A 26218-nucleotide genomic window follows, 5' to 3' on the forward strand; every position below is an offset into this window, starting at 1 on the left:
TTTAGGATTCGGATGCTACCGCTCAAACCCCCTCAGATTAGCGTTAGAGCATCAGTGGGGGCGCGGATGTGGAAAAAAATGTAGATATATCGCATCTTTCAAATCTACTGTTGTCATCAGCCCCGGAAAACGGAGGCGATACTGAAACCATGTCCATTAAATTTCAGGAATGGATATCAAAAGCAGCGGACGAAGTTGCACCTGAAAAAATCTATCGCCCCAACAGAGCGACTCCTTCTGCTCAATGGTACACAGAGGAGCTACGGCTCCAGCGCCAGTTCTGTAGAAATTTAGAAAGGCGCTGGAGAAAGCACTATAGTTCTTCGGCTAAACAAGAATATAAAAGTGCTCTAGCAATATATAAAAAAGCCATCAGTATACAAAAGAATCTGTTCTTCACTGGTCGAATTGAGCACGCACAGAACTCAGCTAGGATGCTATTTCAAGTGGTGAACTCTCTGTCCAATCCTCCAGCTGGATCTACAATAGAGAATTCGCAGGAATTTTGCACCGCACTAGCCACATTTTTTACCACTAAGGTAATGGATATTTATTCCACCTTCTCCAAAGAGCCGGCAGGAAGAACTGCTGATTTAACCATTCAACCAGCACTGAAGTATCCTTCCCTTACTCAGTTTCAATCAGCTACCGAAGATCAGGTCAACGTACTTATTGGCAGGATTAAATCAGGCTCTCCATTGGACCCATGCCCTCCAGCCATAATGAACCAACTACACAATGTGGTTACTCAGCCGCTGACCAACATATGCAATTCCATCTTTAAAACCGGTGTCTATCCACAGATCTGGAAGAAGGCTATTGTTAAACCTTTGATTAAGAAGCCTTCCTTAGACCCTACCATCACTTCCAACTACAGACCTATTGCCTGCCTTCCCTTCCCTGCCAAAATATTAGAGGCAATAATGAATAAACAGCTCTCTGAGTTCATTGAACAACATAAGCTCTTAGATGATACTCAGTTCGGGTTCCGGAAGGAACACGGAACTGAGACAGCATTGGTAAAAGCCTCAGATGAAATTCGAGAGATCATGGATTTGGGAGGCGCGGCAGTGCTTATCTTGTTGGACCTGTCTGCTGCCTTTGACACGGTCGACCATGTTATCTTGGTCGACCGTGTCGCAGCTCTTGGAATTAGTCATCTGGCTAAAGATCTTATAGCCTCTTTTCTAGTCAATCGTAAACAGGCAGTCAAATTGGGCAACTACTATTCGCCCACTTCTGAATTGCTCTGTGGGGTCCCTCAAGGATCCTCGCTAAGTCCCACGCTTTTTAATATCTACGTTGAGGACTTGGCGAGGGTCATTAAATCTCATGGGATGCGATTGACTACTTATGCGGATGACACCCAACTTGTGTTGGCAGTACACAAGAATGGTCCAGTGGTGGCAGCTAAGTTTCAGGAGGGGCTACTGGATGTACAATCATGGATGCACAGTAACTGCCTGAAACTTAATGCAGAGAAGACCGAAGTGATGACCTTCGGTAAGATCTCCCCCGAATGGTCCTCAACATGGTGGCCCAGTCAGATGGGCTCCCCCCCGGTTCCTGCTGTTAAGGTTAGGAATTTGGGAGTTATCTTCGATAACAAGTTATCACTTGGTTACCATGTAAATAAGGTGGTCTCTGCTGCATTCTTCGTGCTGAAGAAAATAAAAAAACTCATGCCATACCTGCCTGCCTCGGCAGGGAAAACACTCATTACCACCTTAGTGTTTTCGAAGTTGGATTATGGAAACGCCCTCTTCCTTGGTACACACAAATACATTCTGAATAAACTACAGTCTGTGCAAAACATGGCAGCACGGATCCTACTTAATATCCCCTGGCGACACCCCACTTCAGTAGCCATACGCCATCTACACTGGCTAAGGGTGGAGAGCAGAATCAAGTTTAAGGCGCTCTGTATCGCCTATAAGGCCATTCATCAGACTGGACCGAAATTCCTAAAGGAAGCTTTTCAGGTGTACATACCTGGAAAGGATCTAAGATCAGCGGCAAGCTGTTTATTGCATGTCCCCCGCACAAGAACGGCCACATGGGGAGATAGACGTTTCCTGGTAACAACTCCCAAACTGTGGAACACACTCCCCCTGCATATTAAAACAGCACCAACACTCATTGCCTTTCGCAAGGCCTTGAAGACATGGCTATTCAACCAATAAGTTCACGCTCTGAATTTTGTGCATCCCAGAGTATCTCACTGCGCCTAGACACCCACGGGTATTAGTTGCGCATTAAAAATTCCAAAAATAAATGAATAAATAAATAAATCATACCGGGCTGAGGAGGGGAGCAGGCGGACACACCTTCCCTCACCTGCTGCTGGGGCCCTGACGCTGCTTGTTCCCCCTGCCGCCGTTGTTTCCAGCTTCACGGCCACAGTTGGGGGGAACTACAGCTCCCAGCAAGCCCTGGGACAACATCCTGCACCGCCCACGCATCCCGAGGACTAGCGCGCCCGGAGGCGCTTAAATTGAGGAAGCTCCTACTAAGGAGCGGGGACCTGTTTTCAAATCATACCGGGCTGAGGAGGGGAGCAGGCGGACACACCTTCCCTCACCTGCTGCTGGGGCCCTGATGCTGCTTGTTCCCCCTGCCGCCGTTGTTTCCAGCTTCACGGCCGCAGTTGGGGGGAACTACAGCTCCCAGCAAGCCCTGGGACAACATCCTGCACCGCCCACGCACCCCGAGGATTAGCGCGCCCGGAGGCGCTTAAATTGAGGAAGCTCCCACTAAGGAGCGGGGACCTGTTTTCAAATCATACCGGGCTGAGGAGGGGAGCAGGCGGACACACCTTCCCTCACCTGCTGCTGAGGCCCTGACGCTGCTTGTTCCCCCTGCCGCCGTTGTTTCCAGCTTCACGGCCGCAGTTGGGGGGAACTACAGCTCCCAGCAAGCCCTGGGACAACATCCTGCACCCCCCACGCATCCCGAGGACTAGCGCGTCCGGAGGCGCTTAAATTGAGGAAGCTCCCTCCGCGTCGCGGACGCCGGGCGAAGCCCGGGCAAAGGGCGGGCCGTCTTTGGCCGTCCGGGGACGACGAGGGACGGGACGGGCCATCCCTCCTACATTCACGGTCCAGCAACATGGGTAAGCGCAAACTGCCCTCTCCTACCGCCGGTGGGGCTCTAAAGGCTAAAGTCCCACGCAACTCCGAGAGTATAATATCGTACCTGAGTAAGGCGGTGGGGGCGCTTAGCACTGAAATAGCTAACACTGAACGTAAACTGGGGTTGGAGGTTTCTAAAGATAACACTGAGGGTGAAGTTACAATGAGGCAACCAGCAACCCATATACCGCTGGAACCCAGGATTATAATTGAGCCCTCTAAGGCTCTCATTTCAGCTAATTCTATAAGTCAAGATGTCCCGGGCCGGGAAAACACAGAGACCACAACTCCAGTGATCCCCTCTCCAGGGGTCGGGCCAAACCTCAATACAAATCAAGGAAAGAGACAATACAAAAGAGGGAAGACTCAAAACATTGACCAGATGGATAAAGGAACACTGAGCCCACTGGAGTCCACAATTAGGCACATGGTGGAGAATATTCTTACAGAAAAAGTGGAATCCACACTGACATCAATTGCCAAAGACATAATTGACGTATTAAATGAATGTGTTGCTGGGATCTTAAAAAAATGTGAACGATTGAACACATTCTTAGCCGCTAAAGAGTCACCCACTTTTGAGTTTAGAGGCGACACCCCGACAGTACAGGGGCCCGAGAAAAATCAGTTAATAAGCGGGAGGAAAATGAATTCAAAGCAATCGGTTAGTAAGGAAAGGGAATTAACTGTACTTCCTAGTTGTTCGGTGCATCAACAGGCTGATTCTATCACAGAGGATCGGGGGGTGATACCTCCTCCCCTTGTCCTAGAAACAGTCAATAGGAAGGACCCCACAAAGGTTAAATTGACCCACCAGCCAATGATTAACCTTCCCCCAGAGGCTGCTCCCTCTGTTGCTATTATAGTTAATGTCCCTCAGTTAGGGATAGGAGAGAGGGAATCATCACAGTCACTATTAACTAATATTAAAACCTGGTGTAATGAAAATTGTACAGGGGAGAAAGATATAGCAACCAGAATCCTAACAGGTAGACGGGTGGGATGGCTGGGTCAAACAAAAAAATTCTTGAAAGGGGATTGCGTGATCAGAAACTTTGACAACCCGAAGGAGGCTTCCCGACTCTTTTGGGATGCATCACGCTTGGATAGGTCAGACTAAGGGATCCGTGCACTCCCAGTAGGATTCTTTTACCCAAACATTAGACCTCCCTCTCTAGAAGACAGGGGCACACTTATCAAGAAAAGATTCTAGCTGGAGGGACCCTTCACGTATTTTATTACCCAACACAAAACAGGATCTGGTACATAGTTGGACCACGATTAATACAGCTCTACGCCCGAAACAATGTTTAGACCCCGGTACTAGAAAGAGGGAGGCTTTGTCCCTGCAAAATAGGTTCTTACCTTTATCACAAGTGGGAGAGACGGATTGACTTACAGACTCTTTCGGGGAACCCCAAACACCATACCAAACTGAAGAAACTAATTTTGGTACACTAAATAGAAAGGCAAAATTAATGAGTTGGAATATTGCGGGGCTACGCTCCAAAAGAGATGATAATATCTGGCTAAGTTACATTAAGCAATATGATATCATAGCGCTTCAAGAGACATGGGACAGAGGGTGTAATTTTTGGGTTACAGGCTACTCATCATTCTTTGTTCCAGCAAATGGCACAATAGCAGGAAGAGATAAAGGGGGCCTTATGCTTTTGGTATCTGTAAACATAGCGGGCTTAGCCAAACAGATAGTCTCTCCTTCTTTAAACCATTTAATAGTGGAGATTAGTTTGTCGAACGACACTAAGTTATTAATTATTAATTTTTATAACTCCATGTTAGATGGCTCACATAATGAGCATCTTTGCTCTTTGGAAAATTTACTTTTGAAATATAAGGAGCAACAATCCACCTTTGTACATTTCATTTTGATGGGGGATTTTAATACTCATCTATGCAACTTAAATTGTCAGTATAAAGATAGGGATGGTCCAGTAAATGCAGTTCACCAACACTTTGAACATAGTCCTAAAGGAGAAGCTTTGGAGGCCCTTCTTTCAAATGCTGATCTTTATGAACCTGGGTTCCAGGACAGGAATGACCGAGTTGTGACCTATTGCGCAAGGAACTCTGAGTCAATAATTGATTATATATTCATCTCGCCGGGATTGCTTGGTTTTGTGATCTTCTATAATGCAGTGGTATCTGCTTTTAGTGATCACAACCCGGTAATCCTTGAACTGGATAATAGTATTAAATTCCTAAATAGTCAGGTTAATCCAGTGGCAGAAACTGCTACATTAGCGAAAGACCAAGGGAGGAGGTTAAAGTGGAGCAAAGTAACCCCACCAGACTTTTTTAATACTCTAAAAAATGAAAGCTAGTCACGAACTAGACATCTGCGTGGATTCCTCAAGGACGGGGGTGGAAATGATCACTTCATACGAAATAATTTGTACCCTTGTGGCAAAAGAATTAACTATTAATACCCGGAAAAAAAATTCCCTAGCTAAGGGGTGGTTTGATAACAAGTGCTCCAGAGCCCATAATAATCTTTTGGGGGCTCTTAAAAAGTCCCCCAGGGATAAAGATGAAGTCATAAGTCTCAGGAGGGAATATAAAGCTATATTGCAGGCGCGTAAAGGTGCTTTAAAAAAGGATGCCTGGACAGCCCTAATGGACAAGGCGACATTGAGGGACAGTTCCAGTTTCTGGGCTATCGTTAACAACCCCCTGTTCTCTGGTACTGAGAACGACACCTTAGAAGTCAATATTAGTGAGAAAGATTGGTTGACCCATTTTAAAGATATAAATGGGAGTAATTTGGAACTAGAACCCTTTGTACCATTAGAATTAGATTCTGGCTGCCCGGTACTTTTCTTTTCGTTAGAAGAATTAGGAAGGCAATAGAAAACACAGTAGGGAAGAAAGCTCCAGGACCCGACGGTGTCCCGGCAGACATGTACAAAGCTAACGCTAGTTTTTGGGCCAAATTACTAACTAATGTTTTTAATGCCTCCATAACATCTGAGCTCCCAGAATCATGGTCCAGTTAAACTATCATACCTGTATTCAAGAAGGGGCAAAGAGGAGACCCCAGGTGTTATAGGCCCATATCGCTCCTAGATTCATCTGTCAAAATACTAGGGAAGGTGATTTTAGCTAGAATAGACGACTGGGCTGGAAAAAATAATATTCTTTCAAATGCCCAATATGGGTTTAGAGTGGGTAGAGGGGCAGAAGACCAGTGTCTCAACCTACACCTTATCTTGAATAAACACACGGTGGCATCAAGGGGATCGGTCTACCTTGGGTTCATGGACCTGTCCACAGCCTTTGATCTTGTAAATCGGACCAGGCTGTGGACTATGCTCCTGGACCTAGGGTTAGACCAACCCTTGGTGCACTTTCTGGCTGAGGTACACCGGGATTAACATGCTTCCATAAGAATGACACAAGAGGGTGTTTGTACTGCAAATTGCAAGTCCGGTAGAGGGGTACGCCAAGGATGTATTCTAGCCCCGATGCTATTCACATTTTATACAAACAACTTGGAAGAATCTTTGGGTAAGGCTACTCTAGATATACCGCGCTTTGGAGGAATTCCGACACCAGTACTCCTCTACGCGGACGATGCCGTTTTACTGGCACAAACTCCCTTAGGCTTACAAAGACTATTGACCTCTTTTGGTGACTTTATGTCTTCACTTGATCTAACGATAAATACTGGAAAGTCGCATGTTATGGTAGTGGGTGGAAGGAAAAACAATGTCAACGCCTTTTACTGTAATGAGTCAGCAATTTCAAGAGTTAAGGTCTTCACCTACTTAGGGTTGGTATTCGATGATAGAGGCACCTGGGCCCCCCAACTTTCGTCAAAGGTTAATGCGATGAAAAGATCCTCAGCTGCCATATTGGGCTTTGCTAAACGTCTAGGTGGGAAACCAACCAAAGCCATTTTATCCATATACAGAGCCAAAACAGTTGCAATTGCAAGATATGGGGCCACTATATGGGGATATAAACATCCTGAAGCTATTCAAAGAGAGGAGAATAAATTCCTATGCGCACTCTTAGGTTTACCCCAATCGTCAGCCACTTTCGCCACCCATCAGGAGCTTGGGATGGGTTACATTAGAGACATTATAAATATGGCCCCTATCCTGCTGTGGATAAAAACTTGGCTGAATCCTCACCTCTCTCTTAATCATGCGATTCTAAAGAACTGTATGAACTTGGAGAATATGAAAAGTATTCAGTAGATGTCCTATATTAACAACATTTCTAGGGAACTGGGGCGCCCAGAAATCTTCACTAATCCAGAGGGCCTGGTAAAAGCAGATCTGGGCTGGGTCAAAACCAACTTTATTAAGAATAGAGAATTGGAGCGGGAGGCGGTACAACTAAGGAAGTCCTCGGTAAGGGAACACTACTTATTAATTTCATCCTTATCTATTCAACCGTACCTCAACGTTGAGACGATCCCGTTCCATCGTTGGGTTTTGACCAAATTCAGATTCAACCAAATCCACTTGCTGCTAACCGACTCTAATGTCTGGTGTAGGCCGGTGGATGCGGCCCCATGTAAGTGTGACGGCTATTCCCTGCAGGACACAATGCACTTTACTTTTTTTTGTTCCTATTACAGTTTACCCAGGAAAAAGTTCATTATTCCTTTTCTAAAGGGTAAGGGGTTTGAGCAAGCCAAACCTGCGCTGCTATTCCTAAAGCTAATGGAGTCCCCGTTTATAATGTTTGGAGTGACAAATTTCTTTGTAGCTTCCATTCGCCGCAGGAAACGTACCATGAAGGGCCTTAATGACACTGTTGGTGTAGATAAATGAATTCATACTGACAAAACAATGTTTTAAACCTGTAATGTAAATATTTTAAAAAATGTCTTAAATTGTGTCTTTTTTAATGTGTCTTATGTACCCCCAAATCGATTTGTATACTGTACTTTTTATGGTGGTATTGAACTATTCGTCTCACGACCCAGAGAGAACCATAAGATCGACCAAAAGCATACATGGCTACATTAGGTAAATACACCATACTTACCTGGAACGTCAGGGGGATAGGATCGGTACATAAACGCCGTAGGATCCATTCCCAGCTGAACAGACGTAAGGCACAGATTGCTTTGTTATAGGAGTCCCACCTCCCAGACTCTGAGGCAGTTAAACTCCACAAAAAACAGAGGGGCCAGATATTCACCACATCATTCTCAGCATTTGCAAGGGGAACCGTCATATGGGGAAGGCAAGGGATTCTGCTCGAGGCCTTCAAGCAATGCACAGACACTCAAGGCAGATATTTGTTGGTCTGTGGCACGCTAGATGGCACACACATAGTCACCTATACTAAGAAAAACGAATGCAGATAAAGCTGACCTCAATAACTTACGCCCTATCTCCAACATCCCAACCCTAGCTAAACTCCTAGAAAAATACAATCTCAGCTTTGTGCTCATATAGAAAAGTTCCAACTCCTAGATCAGCATCAATCTGGCTTTCGGAAGGGGCACAGTACCGAGTCGGCTCTCATTCACGTTATGGATAATATCTTAAAAATGCTTGGTCAAAATGAGTCATACTTCCTAATCCTCCTCGACCTTTCCTCAGCATTTGACACGGTTAATCTTGACAACCTCCTATCCATTCTGAAGAATAGGATGGGGTTCACTGGACGGGTGCTACAATGGTTCTCGTCCTTCCTCCACCACAGATCACAAAGAGTCCAGGCAAACCACTCCCTCTCCCAGGCCTCTCCAGTACTCATGGGTGTCCCCCAAGGATCAGTCCTATCTTCTATCCTTTTCAACCTTTTCTTGGAACCATTAGCTTATTCTCTAAATTCCGTGAACATTCTTTTCCATATGTATGCGGGAGATACGCAACTTTAGCAGAAAATCTCATCTCCGGATGACATCATCTCACTTAACTCTACCCTTATGTATACGCAAAATTGGTTAACAGAGAACCATCTCCTGCTCAACACCTCCAAAACTGAATTCCTTCTTATCTCGCCTCCAAACCACATCCCCAAACTAGACCTTTGGTTAAATCACCTCACTGCTTTCAATTGCACCCCTCTCATCATAGACTCTGCCAAATCCCTCGGAATCACCCTGGACAATTACCTGAATATGAAAAATCACATCACCAATGTGTGTAAGGGAGCTAATCACTTGATGGGGACACTTAGAAATATCTAACCATTCCTCCTACAATCCGACTTCAAGCAGGTGGTCCAAGCGATTGTCTTGCCGAGGCTTGACTACGGCAACGCTACTCTCTGTGGCCTTCCCAAATACACTGTGGCTCCACTAAGGGCATCACTGAACGCTGCGGCTAGATTGGTGTCTGGTACCAAACAAAATGAGCACATATCTCCAGTCCTAAAATCTCTTAAATGGTTGCCCTATGAAGCCAGAATTCAGTTAAAGATTGCCGTTCTGGTGCACAAAGCTCTGCATCTCAATACTCCCAGATACCTAGCGCAAAAGCTTGAATTATCAAGTGGTGGTAGAGCCTCAAGAAGCGCTAACACTTTCCTCCTGAAACCAGTCATCCTTAGCAAAAAGAGAACTTGTCACCGAACCTTCTCCGGCGCGGCCCCAAAGATATGGAACTCTCTTCCACCGGAAATTCGCAGAATCTCCTCAACGGCCGCTTTCAAATTGGAAGCCAAAAGAGTCCTAATGAATACATTTTTACCATAATTGGGCTAGGTTTCTCCTGCTTGAAGCTAGTGATCCTACGTTCACTGTACAAACATTTGATGCTGTTCTTCCTTACCGCATATTGTGCCTTCCTGCGTAGCCTGCTATATACCTGTTTATTGTATTCTATTACTCATCCTGTCTTATCTGCCTTGTATCCTTGTAATTATGTGATTATTCCTTTTTTTTTTGTATTCTTACTCGATGTCGTCATTGCTGTTATGCCCTTCCTTCCATCATTTTTGTAAAGCGCTCTGATATCCCTCGGGATCTTGTTCGCTCTATATAAAACGTTATAAATAAAAAATTCAAAAATAGATAAAGATTAGAGGTCAGTGACGGCACCCGCCTGCAAGGGGAAGTCTAGGAGGTCCATGGGATCCCCTTTCCCCCGTCAGATGGCTGCTCTCAGGGGGCGCACTCACAGTGTGTCCCCCTGAGGGCTTCTTTGCCTCTGCGCTACTTCTGTAATACGGCGATGATGCAGAGCCAAACTGATACCCTCATTTGCATGGGGCACATCCCCATGCAGGAACGCCCCATGAAGATAGCGCTGGTGTCTAATGCGCGCCTGTGCTATCAGTGTTACAAAAGGGGCCTCACAAGCACCTGCGGCCCCTTCTGTAATTCCAAAGTGCTCCAGGTGCCCGCAAATCGGGTGCAAACGTCTGTTGCGCCCCCGGGGCACTTTCTCTAATACGGCCCTAAGAGCGCTACTCTATAACATGGCTAAAAGACATTGGCAAAGACAATTGCTCTCACATAGGCGAGAACTATTGACTTTGTGAATGCTTATTTTGCTAAGTGTCCCTGTAGTGGGAGAAGGAAAGTAGCAAATAACCCACATGGGCATTGTGTCAACAGCAATCAACCAACGTCCACTATCTTTCCATATCCACCTACCTATAAGGCTGATACTGCTGAGAACCCTATTGCACCCTTGCCTTCATGGGATTCTTCCAACACCTCCATACAACTTAAGAACATTTTTAATTACAAAAGGGTACAGCCCTCAACAACATCTCCATGTTAGTTTAGTCCTTTTTCCACGCTCCAATTTCTATGAAACCTCTGTTTCCCAGTGGAAGACCAAGGAATTCCAGAAGTGGACCCTGCCTGAAGCTCGATACAGAAGCAGCCTCTAGCGATTCGGGTCGATTCAATCTCCGTCAGAGCTGCTACAATTATGCACTGTTCACATCAAATGGTGCAGAACATGTATTCATATAACAGGCCTCTGCAGTGGATTCACTGCACCAGTAACAAAGGCACACTGCATGCCCTGTTTTCTAAGCTAGGTGGTCTGCCCAAACTGAATTAGGATAACCACAGGTCACAGTTGTACACCTGCGATCTGCACTCACTGTCAACGAATGCTAGGAAACCCACAATGAGCCACTCTGATGAACACTCCCTATCATACTCTCTTGCTATTGTCTGATACACCTTCCTTCCATCTGAGCACTCTCTCTTGGAATGGATACATCACATATATGACTCCTACCTATTTGTGGGAATGGCAAAATTTCAGCTAAACTCATTGCTTTTCTTCTGCCGGAAGAAGACTCAGACACCCTGGTTCCTCTACTGTATCCTAACTGGGAGATCTGATTCCCTGCAATCAGACATTCAAGCTACAGTGCTCAGTCTTCTATCTTTCAATCTTTCTTCTCAGTGGCAATGTCTAAAGGAAGTGACCCAGATTATGAAAGCAGCAGTTGATTTAAATGTTTGACCACCATCTTCTTAATCCCCATCTATCACATTTACAACAATTTGGATCAAGGGTTTAAGCCTAAACTTGACTGTGGTTCTACCACTCCACTGTAGCACTGCTGCAAAACAATCTCTGGAATCAGTCTGGCACCTGGAGAATATTCTACGGGGATGAATCCGCAGACAGAAGTATCCATCAGAAATATATATCTCTGGTGGCACAATAGATTCAATAGGCAAATCAATTTCATGCATTGAAACTCCTCGTTTCAGAAAGAAGGGTACACAAACTCTGGTAAGCTCAACAGACACATATTAAATTGACGTCTCATACTTCTTTCTTTGGAAGATGTCTTAAAAATCATGATTTAAGAAAATGAAACTATGTTTATTCCTCGGAACCCATTCTGAAAAAAATGCTAAATTCTTCTGCCTTTTGGGATTGCATCTATTGAGTAAACATAGGGGCAGATGTATCAACATCCTGATTTGCGGATCTAAAATAGCGATTTTTTAGAAATCGCTATTTGAGATTTGCAAATAGGGATGTATGTAGAAAATCGCAATTCTTTTGCGATTTCTTAAAATTCCTTAATTGCGATTAGCAAATTGCGAATCGCAATTAAGGAATAATTTCCCATTCATTTCTATGGGCCAGGAGGTCCATAGGAATGAATGGGAAGTTATTCTCAATTTGAGAATTGCAAATCGAGAATAATTTCAAGGGTTCAAGGGTGTCATAAGGACACCCTGATGCACCCCTGAAATGAACATGTCTGCGCATATGGCGCACATACATGCCCTAGGGGCATATATGTGCGCCATATGGCACCTTCACAAATGCCAAAAAGTGCATTTGTGAAAGAAATTGCAAATTACCACCAACTTGAGGTTGGTGGTAAATTGCGATTTCTTAAGGAGAATTCGCAAAAATTAAATGCTTGTTGCATAGCATTTAAGGAATCGCAATTTGCGATTCCTTAAATGCTTACGCAAAATTAAGGAATCGCAAATTTTGCGATTACTTAATTTTGCAATGCGATTTCCCTAATACATACCATTTAGCTAATTTTTAGTCGCAAATGCTGCTTTTTGGCGATTCGCAGCGTTTGCGGCTAAAAATTGCCTTGATACATTTGCCCCATAACTACTAATAGCTCTTGCAGCCCCTTCCTAATCTACTCAATAAATATACATGCAAGTCTTCTCTGATTTCAGAATGTATGATTCTGGAAGGATCTACATATACACATACACCATTAATATATTTTGTGGTTCCTGTTTCTTCTTTTCTGCCTTCTGTTACCTCTTGAATGTAACTTGCTTTCCACTATTATGTAAGGCACTTCAACATCGAAGTATATATTTTCAATAGTACAAAACAGGCATTTCATACATCTATTGGGGTTTTGGTACTGTTTTTGAAAAGGAGACAACATTTGGGCTATGATATTTTCTCAAACATAGTAGAATGATCTGCCATAATTTAAAAAGATCTTATAAAATATTCAAAATAAACACGCTAGCTTCAATTTGCCTCAAGCAATGTAAATCCTTTGGCAACCAATGAGATTCTTCTCTTGTAGGGCGTGGCTTGTGGGTATTCTGGAGTAGAGATGGGGAGAATGGCGGAAACTCAGAAAGGTGATTTTTCTGTGCTAACCTGATGATATAAAATACTAGGTTTCCTAAATGAGGAGGACAATGATAACCAACTCTCAAAGCCTTGCCTACTACAGGTAGGAATATCTCCCTGAAGCTAATGGCTGCAGGACTCTTTGACCTCTCAGGAGGTCAAAGAGTTTGTTGACTCCTCCCTACCATTGGACTTGGACTTGTTGGTCAATAACAGCAATTCATTTATTATGCAGGTGGGCCAGCGTCCAGCTAAGTCCTGCACTTTTTTGGTGGTGGCTACGCCGGTCCCGAAGACCGATGTCTTTTCATACCTAGGGGTAGTGTTTGATGTGGCTCTGAATTGACGCCCCTTGAGAAGTCAAAAGAAAGGGGATTTTGCTAGGGCTATTGCAGACGTTCTTAACTTTGCCTCCAGACTAGGTAGTAGACCGATCGGGGCACTTTTGCAGATTTACAAAGCTAAATATATAGCCATGGTCAACTATGGGAGTGAGATTTGGGGTTATATCAAGCACGACGTATTGCAATCTGTTGCAAACACGTTTCCGAGACTGATTCTCTGCTTACCCCAGTGTATTCCATCGTTTATAGCCTACGAAGAATTTGGGATGATTATTCTCTCCGATGTGCTGGCCTATCGTCTATTGTCATTATGGATGAAAACCTGGATGTAGAAGGGAGCCGACCTAGGTAAAGAAATCCTGAAGGATTGTCTTACACTTGACTATTCTAATCGTATTTGCTGGTTAAAGTATATCAGAGAAAGTTTTTCCAGCTTGGGAAGGGCTGATCTATTTGAGAATCCAGAGGAAATATTTAAAAGGGATATGTACTGGGTAAAGGAGAACTTCTTCAAAATGCGCACATGGGCCAGGGAAGAAGAGGAGTTGAGGAGGCCCAGTGTTGATGGGTATTCCCTGTCGATGACGGTGCCATTCACCGAGCTCTATCTCTATGGTTTCAAAAGTGCCCATGACATAATTTCATCTTAACCTCTTCATTATTTCTTCATTATATCTTAGTCCATCCCCATGGTGCTTATGGAGGCCTGTGGCTGCGATGGAAAGTCTCCACAGGATATGATTACTTTTTAATGTTTTGTAGTTTTTATGAGGTTCCAAGCACGTCTTTTATTATTCCTATTCTTAAGAAAGCTAGCTTAAGGCAGGTTAGACCGGCTTTTATCTTTTTACAACTGCTTTCAAGCAACTCAGTATTACACAATCTTACCTTTTTAAGGGCTGCAATTTGGCTTAAGTCCAGCTGCGATTCATTTTTATGATTAAATCTGGGTTACCGTGGTAATATGAAATTGTTTTTACTGTGGATCAAATCAAAAGTGTTTGTTATTTAACTCTGTATTATGTATTGTTTGTGTTAAGTTACTGGATGGAGTCTTTTAGTCTTTTTTAAAGATGTTTGTTTGACTTTATGGTTTTCTTTATGGCATCCGTATTAAAAGTCACGGATTTTGATGGTCAAGAAAAGTGCTTTTAATTGAGAATGAGACCACTGGATACAGAGAGATCAAAAATGAGATTGAAATGCCTGGGACACGATTCTGAATCCGTGGGAAAACAAAGAAACCATATTTTCCATGTTTTCCATAATGTTCCATGTTTTCTGAGCCAATACATAAGCGAACCATTACAGTGAACTTTATCTGAAGTCTGTACCAAAAGAAGGGCACAGGAATAGGCCACAGATAATAAGCAACACTTCCTGGTTTATTGCCTTAGTGAGCCTCATAAGTGTGGTGTTCATTGAGTCTCTAGGCAAATCAATTCCCACTGGCCTCAGTCTTACACAGATTTAGATTGGGATTTATATGTAAACCACTGATATATGAGCTGGGCAGCAGAGATAAGCAAAGTCCTCTCTAGTGTTTCAGGATAAAGTCTATTGTCTCCGCATACATTTCCCTGAAGGCATATCTCATTAGCTGGATAATGCACAGAACAGGGAAATACAATATGAATGCCAAATTTCTAAGCAGCTAATGAAGTCTTTGTGCGGTCCAAAATGGAACAAATCCAGTCCTCAAAGTAAGACCTTTGGGGCCTAGATAAGGTCATAACTGCTGCAAGGCGTAGATGGCCCTGATGAAAAATAACCAGTACCAAGATGAAGAAATCATGCGAAAGTCCTCAGCAGTGGCTTAGTCCTTCTAGTGCCTCCTGATCAGCAAATAAAAAGGGCCAAAAGGAAAAGGCATGCAGGATATAACAATGTGAAGCAAGATGCAGAAACGACACGTTGCTGGGTCACTCCCTTTACCTTCACAAGAACTGGAAATGGAAAAACTCCACACATAATATGAAATATATATTTTGGATACTAGGACCTTGATTATGAGTGCCTCACTATTTGGGAGTTATTTATTGTACAAATAAATGACAATATCCTGTGGAATGTTCTTTACTGGATGTGATAAACAACACCAATCATAAGTTGGCCCTTAAAAATGGGGCCAGATGTTGATGCTTATCGCACAAAATCTGCATGCCCTGGCATTTACTGAAGATTTTTCACCCAGGAAATGTTGCAATGTTTCACTACCGAAATGTATAGTGGTTACATTTTGACTGTCAGATGTTACAGGCAAACTCATAATTCTGACACCCAGTCAAATGTTGATTTGCACAGGAGCCAGAACTTTACAAGGCACTCATAATCAAGGCTGTAGATTTTCAATGGTCCAAGGCCCAGGTTACTTTGTGTTTAAATAAACACGTAGTTTCTGTCTTCTGGAAAATAAGTCTGATGTTATGGTGCCCCAGAGGATATTTTTGACTTTTTGGCTAGATAGATCCTCGGTGGTTAGACGAAATATAATAAACCTTGTGTCTTTTATCAACAGAGGCTATATTTATGACCTGCTCATCGGCACCTCAAGTGAGCTTCTATTTCCTACCGCAGTATGAAGGGCGAAGTACATCAGGATTCCTAAGGTATGGACCAGTCTCCCCAACACCAGACTATCTTCTCCAAGGAGGTCAAAAGTCACGAGAGGTCTAGAAAGGATACAAGACAAGAATTAAATATTAGACAGAACATCTGCAGGCTTGAAAAATTAAATGTTTTATTGAGGTTTTCAGAATTAAATGGAAAATAGTGCTCTTCAATCAACAAACCAACAGAGACTGCCAAAAACAAATTACCCCCATCCTCAGTGATCCTCTCAACACCCTGAGCAGGGATCTGTATCTCACCACATTGGAAACTGGACTTTTGTTGCAGTACACCCCCCCCACACACACACACCTTTTGCCTGGTATCTGGTGGGTTCCTCCTAACCAGGGCTCCAGCACCAATGTTCTTTCCCTAAACTGCACCTTTTGTTCCACAATTGGCAACCTTTCGGGGTCATTGTAAGTCTCTAGTAAATGGTACCCCTGGTACCTAGGGCATTGGACATAAAGAGGTCCCCTAAGGGCTGCAGCACGAATTATGCCATCCTAAGGGGGCCCTCAACAAGCTCATACAAACTGCCATCGCAGCCTGAGTGTCCTGGTGCAGAGAAATCCAAAGAGTGTTTGCCATGCCTGCACAACATTGCATGTAGTAAAGGTAAGACACCCCTACAGCAGGCCTCACAGCCCTAAGGCAGGGTGCACTATACCCCATGTGTGGACATATTTGCATGAGCAGATATGTCCCTGTGGTATCTAAGCAAAACCATAGATATTACAAGTGTAGACGGAAGCCATTACAAGTACATGGGCTGGACACTCGTCATTACAAGTTTCCCTGCTACATGATGGCTTGACTGTACTCCAAGGTGTTTGGTACCAAACATCTCGTCTTGATAAATCCTCACTAATGCCAGTAATGGATTTAATAAACAATGCACCCAGAAGGCCCTTAGAGGGGTCCCATGAAAACGGACCGAATACTAGTATGTTGACTGACTGGTTTCGACCAGCCACGGACAGGTTCCTGACCTCCTGAGGTGCGAGCCTTCGCTCTCAGAGTGCAAGAACAAAGCCTGCTCTGGAAGATAGTGTCTACACTTCCTCCAAGCAGGATGGGCATGCCAGGGTGGGAAGCTTCAAAGGCTCTGCCGCCTTTGTTATGAGACCCCAGGCCTCTCCAGACAGTGGAGACGTCCACCCCCCTGTCCTGCTTCCATGCCGCAGACGACCAGGAGAAGGTACGCATGCTTTGGAAGGTCAGATCTGTCTCTCCACCGAGCGTGAAGACACCAGGACCAGCTGGAGCCGCAAAGCAACAACCCCCGGGGTTCCAGATGCCATGCACCAAGCACTAACAGCTAGAGTCAAGTCCGGATTCTCACGGCACCAGGACCAAGCAGGCAATGACAGATGTCAGTATAACAGAGACCCACTTTAAGAGTGACCCAGCTGCTATGATTTTGCCCCTGCCAGCTGTCTGTCCCTGAATGCGAGATGCATCTCTGTGCACCAGGCCCAGATGCCATTACCACTCTGCACCCAAGCCGTCCGGCCTGGGTCCCGACAAACTAAATATGCCCCCTTGCTCGAAGACACCTTGTAACCTAAGCCCCGTGTGGAAGCCCTCGGACTTACCCGCAAGTCCCTGTGTGCAGCCTTTTTTCAGGTGCACCACCCTTCTCTGTAGCGCCAGCTACCGGCCTCACCAGCACCCTGCCCCGAAGAACTGCTTGTAGTACTTTGGACCTTGGCCCACTACAACTCAGAACTCTGAAGGTGAACCCCCTGAAACTGAATGTACTTACCGTTATGCATTATTGACTTTTCCTTCCATAGGATTGCATTGTGTGTAAAGGCGCACAACTTTAAAAGTTAGATTTTCTTGTACACATTTCTATAGAAGAAAGTACTTACCATCAAACGAAGTTCTTGGTTTAAAAACCTATATAAAAAGAAAGTTCTCTTTCTAATTTGGTCTCAGATTTAATCTTTGAGTGTGTGCCTCATTTATAGCCTCTGAAAGTACAACTAATGCTTAGCACTACCCTCTGATAAGCCTAATTGCTCACCAACACTACCACGAAAGAGATCGTTAGTATTATATACTTTAGCCTCTGTAAGCCAACTGGGGATTCAATGGACTCTCTGCACAGTGTACTTCTTTTTAGTACACTATATAGAGAGCGAACTTCCTACACCATGTTTGATGAAACAATTCTTAGAAGCTAAATATCTAGGATGTGGAAACGCCCTCAGTTTATCAACAATTCAACATGGGACCCTCAACAGCATCAAAATCGTTCCCCCTGTTTTCTCTGAGCAACATTATTTTTTCAGTTTGCAAGAAGATACCAGGTCCTATGCAACATTGTCTCTGTCATTTGTCTCGCTGCTAACTGAGCTTGTACTATTTACTTCCTCTTCTTTAAAAGAAGCAGGAAATAGCTAGGAACTGGGTTGCCCAAAAGGACATCAGAGTGATGTAAGAGGACAACACCATATACACTGAAGATCACAGTCTGTCCGCCAGATTTGGGCATCACCAAAAGATGAAAATTCCATACTCCCACTAGCAAAGTTGGCTTAGCTCTATCACATGTGTGCCCCTGCTCTGGAATGTGGTACCATTGATACCATTTTGAAAAGGATTCCCTATTTGCAGCACTTCCGAACATGTCCCAATCATGATAGCCTCCTGTTCTATGTCTGAGAGGGTTCCCTACCTACCCCTTCCTAAGCAATATGAAAGGGTATTTCTTTTTTGACCTGTGATGTGCTAATATTTTTTACATATCTCAAATGAGGTGTGTGTTGGTCTTCTTAGCTTGCCGCTGCCCTCCAAGTTGTCCAACATCCTTAATGCCCCCTTTCTTGCTAGTTAGAGGAGAATCCCAGTGTCTACTCTAGCTAAGCCTAAATCTTTCAGTCTCAGTGCAGTCCAAATCTTGTTTTATCTACTCGAATGACTTAATTACCCAATCTATAGAATACTCAATCTGAGCACTCCTCCTCATTTGAGAGTGAGAACACTTTATATATTCAATCTGTTAAAATGGATTGCTTAAATTCCGAAAAATTACTATGATTAGTGTGTACGCTTATTCTGAATTAGGACAACTTAAGTCTTGTCGTCCATCTTGCCGTCACGTCGCCTTCTAAGATGTGACTTATATTACTGTTTGTTTTGTGTTAGAATAAAGGCCTGTTGTTATCAGTGACTGAGAAAACGACTCCCTGTAAATGTCTGCGCATAGTGTATTATCCCAAGTACAGAGCAACTGACCCAGACTGAATAACATACTATGTAACAATTTTGTGTACTGAGAACAGATGATGTGAACACTATAACTCCATGTATTAGAATAGTGAGAAAATACTCAAATGTATTTTGATGCAACTATTGCACTTTGCTTAATTTCTATTGCTTGTGAGCATGTGAATCATGTATTGAATGTGTGAAGCCTTTGTCTATGATCCTTTCAAAGAAAGTGATACCTCAATGCCAGGAGAAGACCCCATCTCCATTCATAGAAGACAAATCTATGTTGGATGTTCGTAAGAAATGTACCAAGTTCTTATTATCTTCTTAGAGGCGTGTATGCTTATTGATCTAACTTTGAAGGCCCAGCTTTGTATTTCTGTGAATTTTAACTAACAGAGTACATCTTAAAGGGAGAACCATGTCCGTTGTTCTTTATCAGAAATGCTTTAGTCTTGCACTTTATAAGTTCTCTACCCACCTTACTAAGAGAGAAGGGTCCTGCTGCAAGCACCAAAGTACAGCAGGGACTACACTGCACCTGTCCAGTGCCACTGCGCATTGGAGGAAATTTAATGTATGGGTTTGCGAGTAGAGTTCAAGCGTAAAGTCCAGTTTCACGCTTATCAGGGTAAAATGGTTGTGGAGGAGGTGATGTAAGTCTGTTAGCTTAGCTGGCCTTCTCATATACTAAAATGTAACCCTGGTGATAGATGAGATACATATATCCTCGTGAGATAGTTTCCCATTGTGATCATGGAACTAACCGCATTGGCCTTCCAGCAAAATATGAGGTGCACAAAACATCACTATTTCTCTGTGTCTCGTCTAGACCATTCAGCTATCAATCATTTGTATTTGTAAAGCGCGCTACTCACCCGTGGGGGTCTCAAGGCGCTGGGGGGAGGAGGGGGGGGGGGGGGGGGTCAGTGCTCAAAAAGCCAGGTCTTGAGCTGCCTTCTGAAGGAGAGGTGGTCCTGTGTGGCGCGCAGGTGGCTGGGAAGAGAGTTCCAGGTCTTCGCTGCCAGGTAGGAGAAGGACCTGCCCCCGGCGGTGGCCCTGCGGATGCGGGGCACGGCTGCCAGGGCTTGTCCTGTCGAGCGCAGGGTGCGAGGAGGACAGTAGAAGGAGAGGCGGTGGTTGATGAGTTTTGGTCCGAGGCTGTGAAGGGCTTTGTGTGCGTGGGTGAGGAGCCTGAAGGTGATCCTCTTGCTGACTGGGAGCCAGTGAAGTTTCTTCAGGTGTCCGGAGATGTGGTGGTGGCGGGGGATGTTCAGGATGAGTCGCGCGGCTGCGTTCTGGATTCGTTGAAGTTTCTTCTGTAGCTTGGTAGTGATGCCGGCGTACAGAGTGTTCCCATAGTCCATGCGGCTGGTGACGAGGGCGTGGGTGACGGTCTTCCTGGTGTCGGTGGGGATCCAGCGGAAGATTTTGCGGAGCATGCGGAGGGTGTTGAAGCATGCCGATGTCACCGCGTTGACCTGTCTGTTCATGGAGAGGGACGAGTCCAGGATGAAGCCGAGATTGCGGGCGTGGTCGGTGGGTTGGGGAGTGCTGCCCAGGGCGGGGGGCCACCAGGATTCGTCCGAGGCGGTGGGAGTAGGGCCGAGGATTAGGACCTCCGTCTTATCGGTGTTGAGTTTAAGCCGGCTGTCTGTCATCCAGTCCGCTACTTCCTTCATGCCTTCGTGTAGTCTGGTTCTTGCTGAGGTGGGGTTGTTGGTGAGGGAGAGGATGAGCTGAGTGTCGTCGGCGTAGGATATGATGTTGAGTCCGTGTTTGCGTGCGATGTTCGTCAGGGGGGTCATGTAAATGTTGAAGAGGGTGGGGCTGAGGGAGGATCCTTGTGGGACGGCGCAGATGACTTCTGTAGCTGTAGATCTGAAAGGGGGGAGTCGGACTCTCTGTGTTCTTCCGGAGAGGAAGGAGGTGATCCATTCCAGGGCCTTGCCTCGGATGCCGGCGTTGTTGAGGTGCCGTATTAGAGTACGGTGGCATACCGTGTCGAAGGCTGCGGAGAGGTCCAGGAGTATGAGTGCCACGGTCTCTCCCTTGTCTGTCAGGGATCTGATGTCGTCTGTGGCTGCGATGAGGGCGGTCTCGGTGCTGTGGTTAGCTCTGAAACCGAACTGTGAGGGGTCGAGTGAGTCGTTGGATTCTAGGGTGGTGGTGAGTTGAGTGTTGATGATCTTCCCAATCACTTTGGCGGGGAATGGGAGGAGCGAGATGGGCCGGAAGTTTTTGAGTTTGGTGGGGTCTGCTGTAGGTTTCTTTAGGAGGGCGTTGGGTTCAGCGTGTTTCCACTTTTCGGGGAAGGTGGCGGTGGTGAGTGATGCGTTGATGACGTCTCGTAGGTGGGGTGCGATGATGTTGTTGGCTTTGTTGAAAATGTGGTGCGGGCATGGGTCGGATGGGGATCCTGAGTGGATGGAGTTCATGATGCGGGTGGTTTCCTCGGTGGTGGTTGGGTTCCAGGTGTGGATGGTGGTGTTGTCAGTGTCGGATTCCGGAGGTGGGTTCGTGTTGGATGTGGAGAGGCTGTTGTAGATATCGGTGACCTTGTGGTGAAAGAAAGCCAGAGGGAGTGCAGAGATCCTGAGAGGGGGGATGGCGTTGTTTTCAGCATCGGGGTTAGAGAGTTCCCTGACGATGCCGGATAGTTCCTTGCCATTGTGGGCGTTGTTTTCGAGCCTGTCTTTGAAGGATGATTTTCTTGCTGCGCGGAGGAGTTGGTGGTGTTTGCGGGTGGCGTTCTTTAGAGCAGACATGTTCTCGTCGGTCTGATTGAGGCGCCAGGTTTTTGTCGTGGGTGCGACATTCTTTTTTGGAGTCCTTGAGGGTGGGGGTGAACCAGGAGTTTTTCTTGTGGTTGTCTTTGTGTACCTGGGTCTTCAGGGGGGCCAGGAGGTTGGTGCAGTCTGAGATCCAGTTTGTGAGGTTGGAGGCCGCTTCGTTGGGGTCTGCGGTGCTGGTGGGTGGGTGGGTTCTGGGAGAGGGCTGTGGTGAGTTGTTCGGTGGTGACTCGGTTCCATTGTCTTCTTGGTGGTTGTTGGGCGTGGTGGTGTACGGCGTTTTTTTTAAGCTGAAGTGAAGTCGAGTGTGTGTCCGGCGTAGTGGGTGGGGGTGTTAACCAGCTGTTTCAGTCCGAGGTTGGCGAGGTTTTCCAGTAGGGTGGTGGTATTGTTGTCGGCGTGGTTCTCCAGGTGGAAGTTGAGGTCCCCTAGGAGTATGTAGTTGGTGGAGGGGAGTGCGTGTGGGCTGATGAAGTCTGCGATGTCTTCGCTGAATTTTGTGCGAGGTCCCGGTGGTCTGTAGATGAGGGTGCCTCTAAGGGTGGTCTTGGGGCCGCTGTGGATTGAGAAGTGGAGGTGTTCGGCGTCGGGGAGCGTGTTGTCGGTGTTGGTCGTTATGCGGATGGAGCTCTTGTGGACGATGGCGATGCCTCCTCCGGTGTGGTTAGTGCGGTCTCTCCTGATGATTTTGTAGCCGTCGGGGATGGCTATGGCGGTGTCGGGTGCCGAGGAGGGGTTCATCCATGTCTCGGTGAGGAAGGCGATGTCCGGGGTTGTGGAGTCGATGAGGTTCCATATTTTGATGGCGTGCCTGTGGAATGATCGGGTGTTGATCAGGATGCATTCGAGTTTGTTTCCGGGGGAGTTTTTCTTGTTGGGTGCGTTGGGTGTTCGTAGACAGGTGAAATGGCAGTTGCGGCAGGAGAAAGGTCCGTGGGCTCGCTTCGGGGTGGCGCGGCAGCAACCCGGTGTGCGTCCGCGGTTGAGGGCGGTGAGGGTGGTGGTGTCGTAGATCCGGCGGCGGGGGGGGGGGGGGGGGGGTCACGGGGGCCAGGGGTTGTGGCGCTGGGCACGGTCCAGGCGCGGACGGGCGCAGACGGGCTTGCCTTAGGCGTGCCTTCAGCGCGCCAGCAGCGCGCCCGCTGCGTGCGTCCGCTGCACGGCCTCGCAGCGGCCGCCATTTATGGGGTAGCTGGGGTCAGCTGGGAGGTGGGCGGCGGGAGGGTAGGCGGGGAAAAGACCGATTTGCGGTCAAAAAACGGCGGGAAAAGTGTGGCGGGAGGGACGGAAGCAGAACGAAGGGGAATCTGTGGGGAGAAAAAACAGTGAACAGAGACAGACAAAGATGGCAAAAACGAAGGGGAATCTGTGGGGAGAAAAAAACAGTGAAAGACTGGGGGCAGATGCGGAGAGCACTGGTGGCGCTGCACGGGGCAGGGGGAGCGACCTACCCTTGGGTCAAGGGTCGCTACCTCAGCCTCGCAGCGGCCGCCATTTATGGGGTAGCTGGGGGAGGAGGGGTCAGCTGGGGGGTGGGCGGCGGGAGGGTAGACGGGGAAAAGACCGATTTGCGGTCAAAAAACGTCAGGAAAAGGGTGGCGGGAGGGACGGAAGCAGAACGAAGGGGAATCTGTGGGGAGAAAAACAGTGAACAGAGACAGACAAAGATGGCAGAAAATGAAGGGGAATCTGTGGGGAGAAAAACAGTGAACAGAGACAGACAAAGATGGCAAAAAAACGAAGGGGAATCTGTGGGGAGAAGAAACAGTGAACAGAGCCAGACAAAGATGGTAAAAAACGAAGGGGAATCTGTGGGGAGAAAAAAACAGTGAAAGACTGGGGGCAGATGGCGGAGAGCACTGGTGGAGCTGCACGAGGCAGGGGGAGCGACCTACCCTTGGTGAGCTAGGTGGCTCAGCTGAGCTGCTTGGTAATAAAAAACATCTCAAGTAAAACCAAGTCTCCTTGCCTAGGGTTTTGCAACGGGCTGTTTCCATGAAGCCCTAGCGGTCATCCCAAACTAATAGGAAAGTTATGTTCCCATCTCTGTACGAAATACAGCATGTCTGCAATAGCAGCACACTGTAGTGTCTGAAATATGTGAAAACACCCTTGGTAGCATAGTCATTTTGACATCTGCAATTCTTCCCAGCCAGAAAAGGCTCTGGGATTCTATTCCTGGCCGTCCATCTGAGTATCACCAATTAATCAGCGGTGAATAATTCAATTGTACTAACTGTTAAAGGAAGGTACCAATTGAATCTCCAAAAAATGCAATTCCTTTGGGCTACAATAGAGGGAACTGCTCCTCCAATTGTATTGTTTCACTTGATGGAGTGGAAAGGTTCAAGATTTTGGACTTCTGTATATTAACCTTAAATCTCAACACTTTTAGGTGTCTTTCAAGTTCCTTAATAAGTGCTGTGAGAGATGTCTTCGAGTTTTGCAGTGATCACTACCTCATTTGAGCTATGTTATTTTTAAACTTATTTTATTGCATTTTTGTAAACATAAACACAATCTTTTGCCATGGACATTATCATAGATGGTGATACGGGCAGTCAAATAACAGCAATTACATATGCATAGGAGAATTCGCAGGCAATATGGATTTAGCAGTGAGCCATGTCCGGTACATGAATATGTGGTGTTATAAATGACAAAAAGATCGAATAGGGAGAAAGCAAAAGAAACTGCAATGAAGGCAGAAGCAAATAAGATTAATGAAAGGATTTATTAACTGCAGGGTCGTGGAGCACAGATTAAGCTCCACCAGGCTCAGCAGTTAAAGACAACTGTGATTAAACATTCCAAGTGGCTAAGCAACATTAGCTACCTAGCAACACTTGCATTCTGATGCATCAGAATGCAAGTACTGAATACTTCATACCTCCTTTTCTTCGTGAACAAAACAAAACAAAACAATCAAAAGTAAATTAATTTAAAAAAACTATAAATACATATATAGCACATTATAGCTTATCTGTAACGAACAGGCAAAAGCTTATCAGTAACGAACAGGCAAAGAACACTTTCTCAAAATCTTCCTAACACACTCTTTCACCTGGGAATCAGAACCAACCCGACCCTTAACAGAACTAGAAGAAGAATTGAGAAGATTCAAACTCTCTGGAAAAGAGTTAGGCTCAGAATTATGTATAACCTTGGAGACCCCGTTGAGGTTCCACCAGTGTCCACCTTCAATTTGCACAGCATTACCATTTACTTTTAAAACACACTGCGCTTTGCTAAATGTGCTCTCCCCTTTCTTAGCATACAGAGGAGACTTGATTCTAACCAAGTCCCCAACATTGAGAAAAGACATTTTGACACCCCTTTAGTATCAAATCAACTCTTTTGCTTAGTTTGTGAACCGGTCACATTCTCCTTGACTCTATCCATGAGATCATCAATACTCTTTGCAGACTGAAGCAATTTGGACATTCACCCCGGTCTAAAGTTGTATTAGCATTTCTTCCCCTCCTAAGGACAAAAGGGGAAGCTTTAGTGACAGAATGCGGTGTAGTTCTGTAAAACCACATCATATCATCAAAAGCTCATCTGACATTGTGATGACCCATCTTGGCCCACTTCACACAATCCCCAATTACTCGGTTCATCCTCTCCACAAGCCCATTAGCCTGGGGATGGTAAAGTGAGCTCTTGATGTGTTTGACACAACCAGAAGAGAGGAAAACCTGAAATTCACTGCTCACAAACTGTTTACCGTTGTCAGAGACCAAAAACTCTGGAAAACTCTCTCTCAAAAACACCTCAGTAAGAAAATCAATGACAGATTTTGTACTAGCCTCCCTCACCAACTTGATCTTGGGCCATTTGGATGTATAGTCAATTAGTACTAGAATATACTTATATGGACCACACAACACATCATAGGACCCTTGTATATCAAACCCTACCTTTGCCCATGGTCTGTCCGGACACTCGATGGGATTTAACGGAGGTGTGGACAATTTTATAGACTTATCGGAAGAATTGCAAACACAGCACTCCTTGACCATATTCTCTACATCAACATCCATAGAAGGCCACCAGAATGCATCACAAAGACGGTGCTTCGT

The 26218-nt window shown here is 45.6% G+C and overlaps 1 protein-coding gene across 1 annotated transcript in view; it reads right to left on the minus strand.

The window, feature by feature from the left end:
• The window catches only part of TELO2 (telomere maintenance 2), a 659928-nt gene that overhangs the window by 111737 nt on the left and 521973 nt on the right, over positions 1-26218 (minus strand). The window contains exon 18 of the mRNA XM_078662940.1: positions 16085-16184. Coding sequence (XP_078519066.1) covers positions 16085-16184 — 100 coding nt within the window. The remainder of the gene's footprint in view (positions 1-16084; positions 16185-26218) is intronic.

The sequence above is a fragment of the Lissotriton helveticus genome, chromosome 10 (assembly GCF_964261635.1).
Source record: "Lissotriton helveticus chromosome 10, aLisHel1.1, whole genome shotgun sequence".
In the NCBI taxonomy this organism is placed as follows: domain Eukaryota; kingdom Metazoa; phylum Chordata; class Amphibia; order Caudata; family Salamandridae; genus Lissotriton; species Lissotriton helveticus.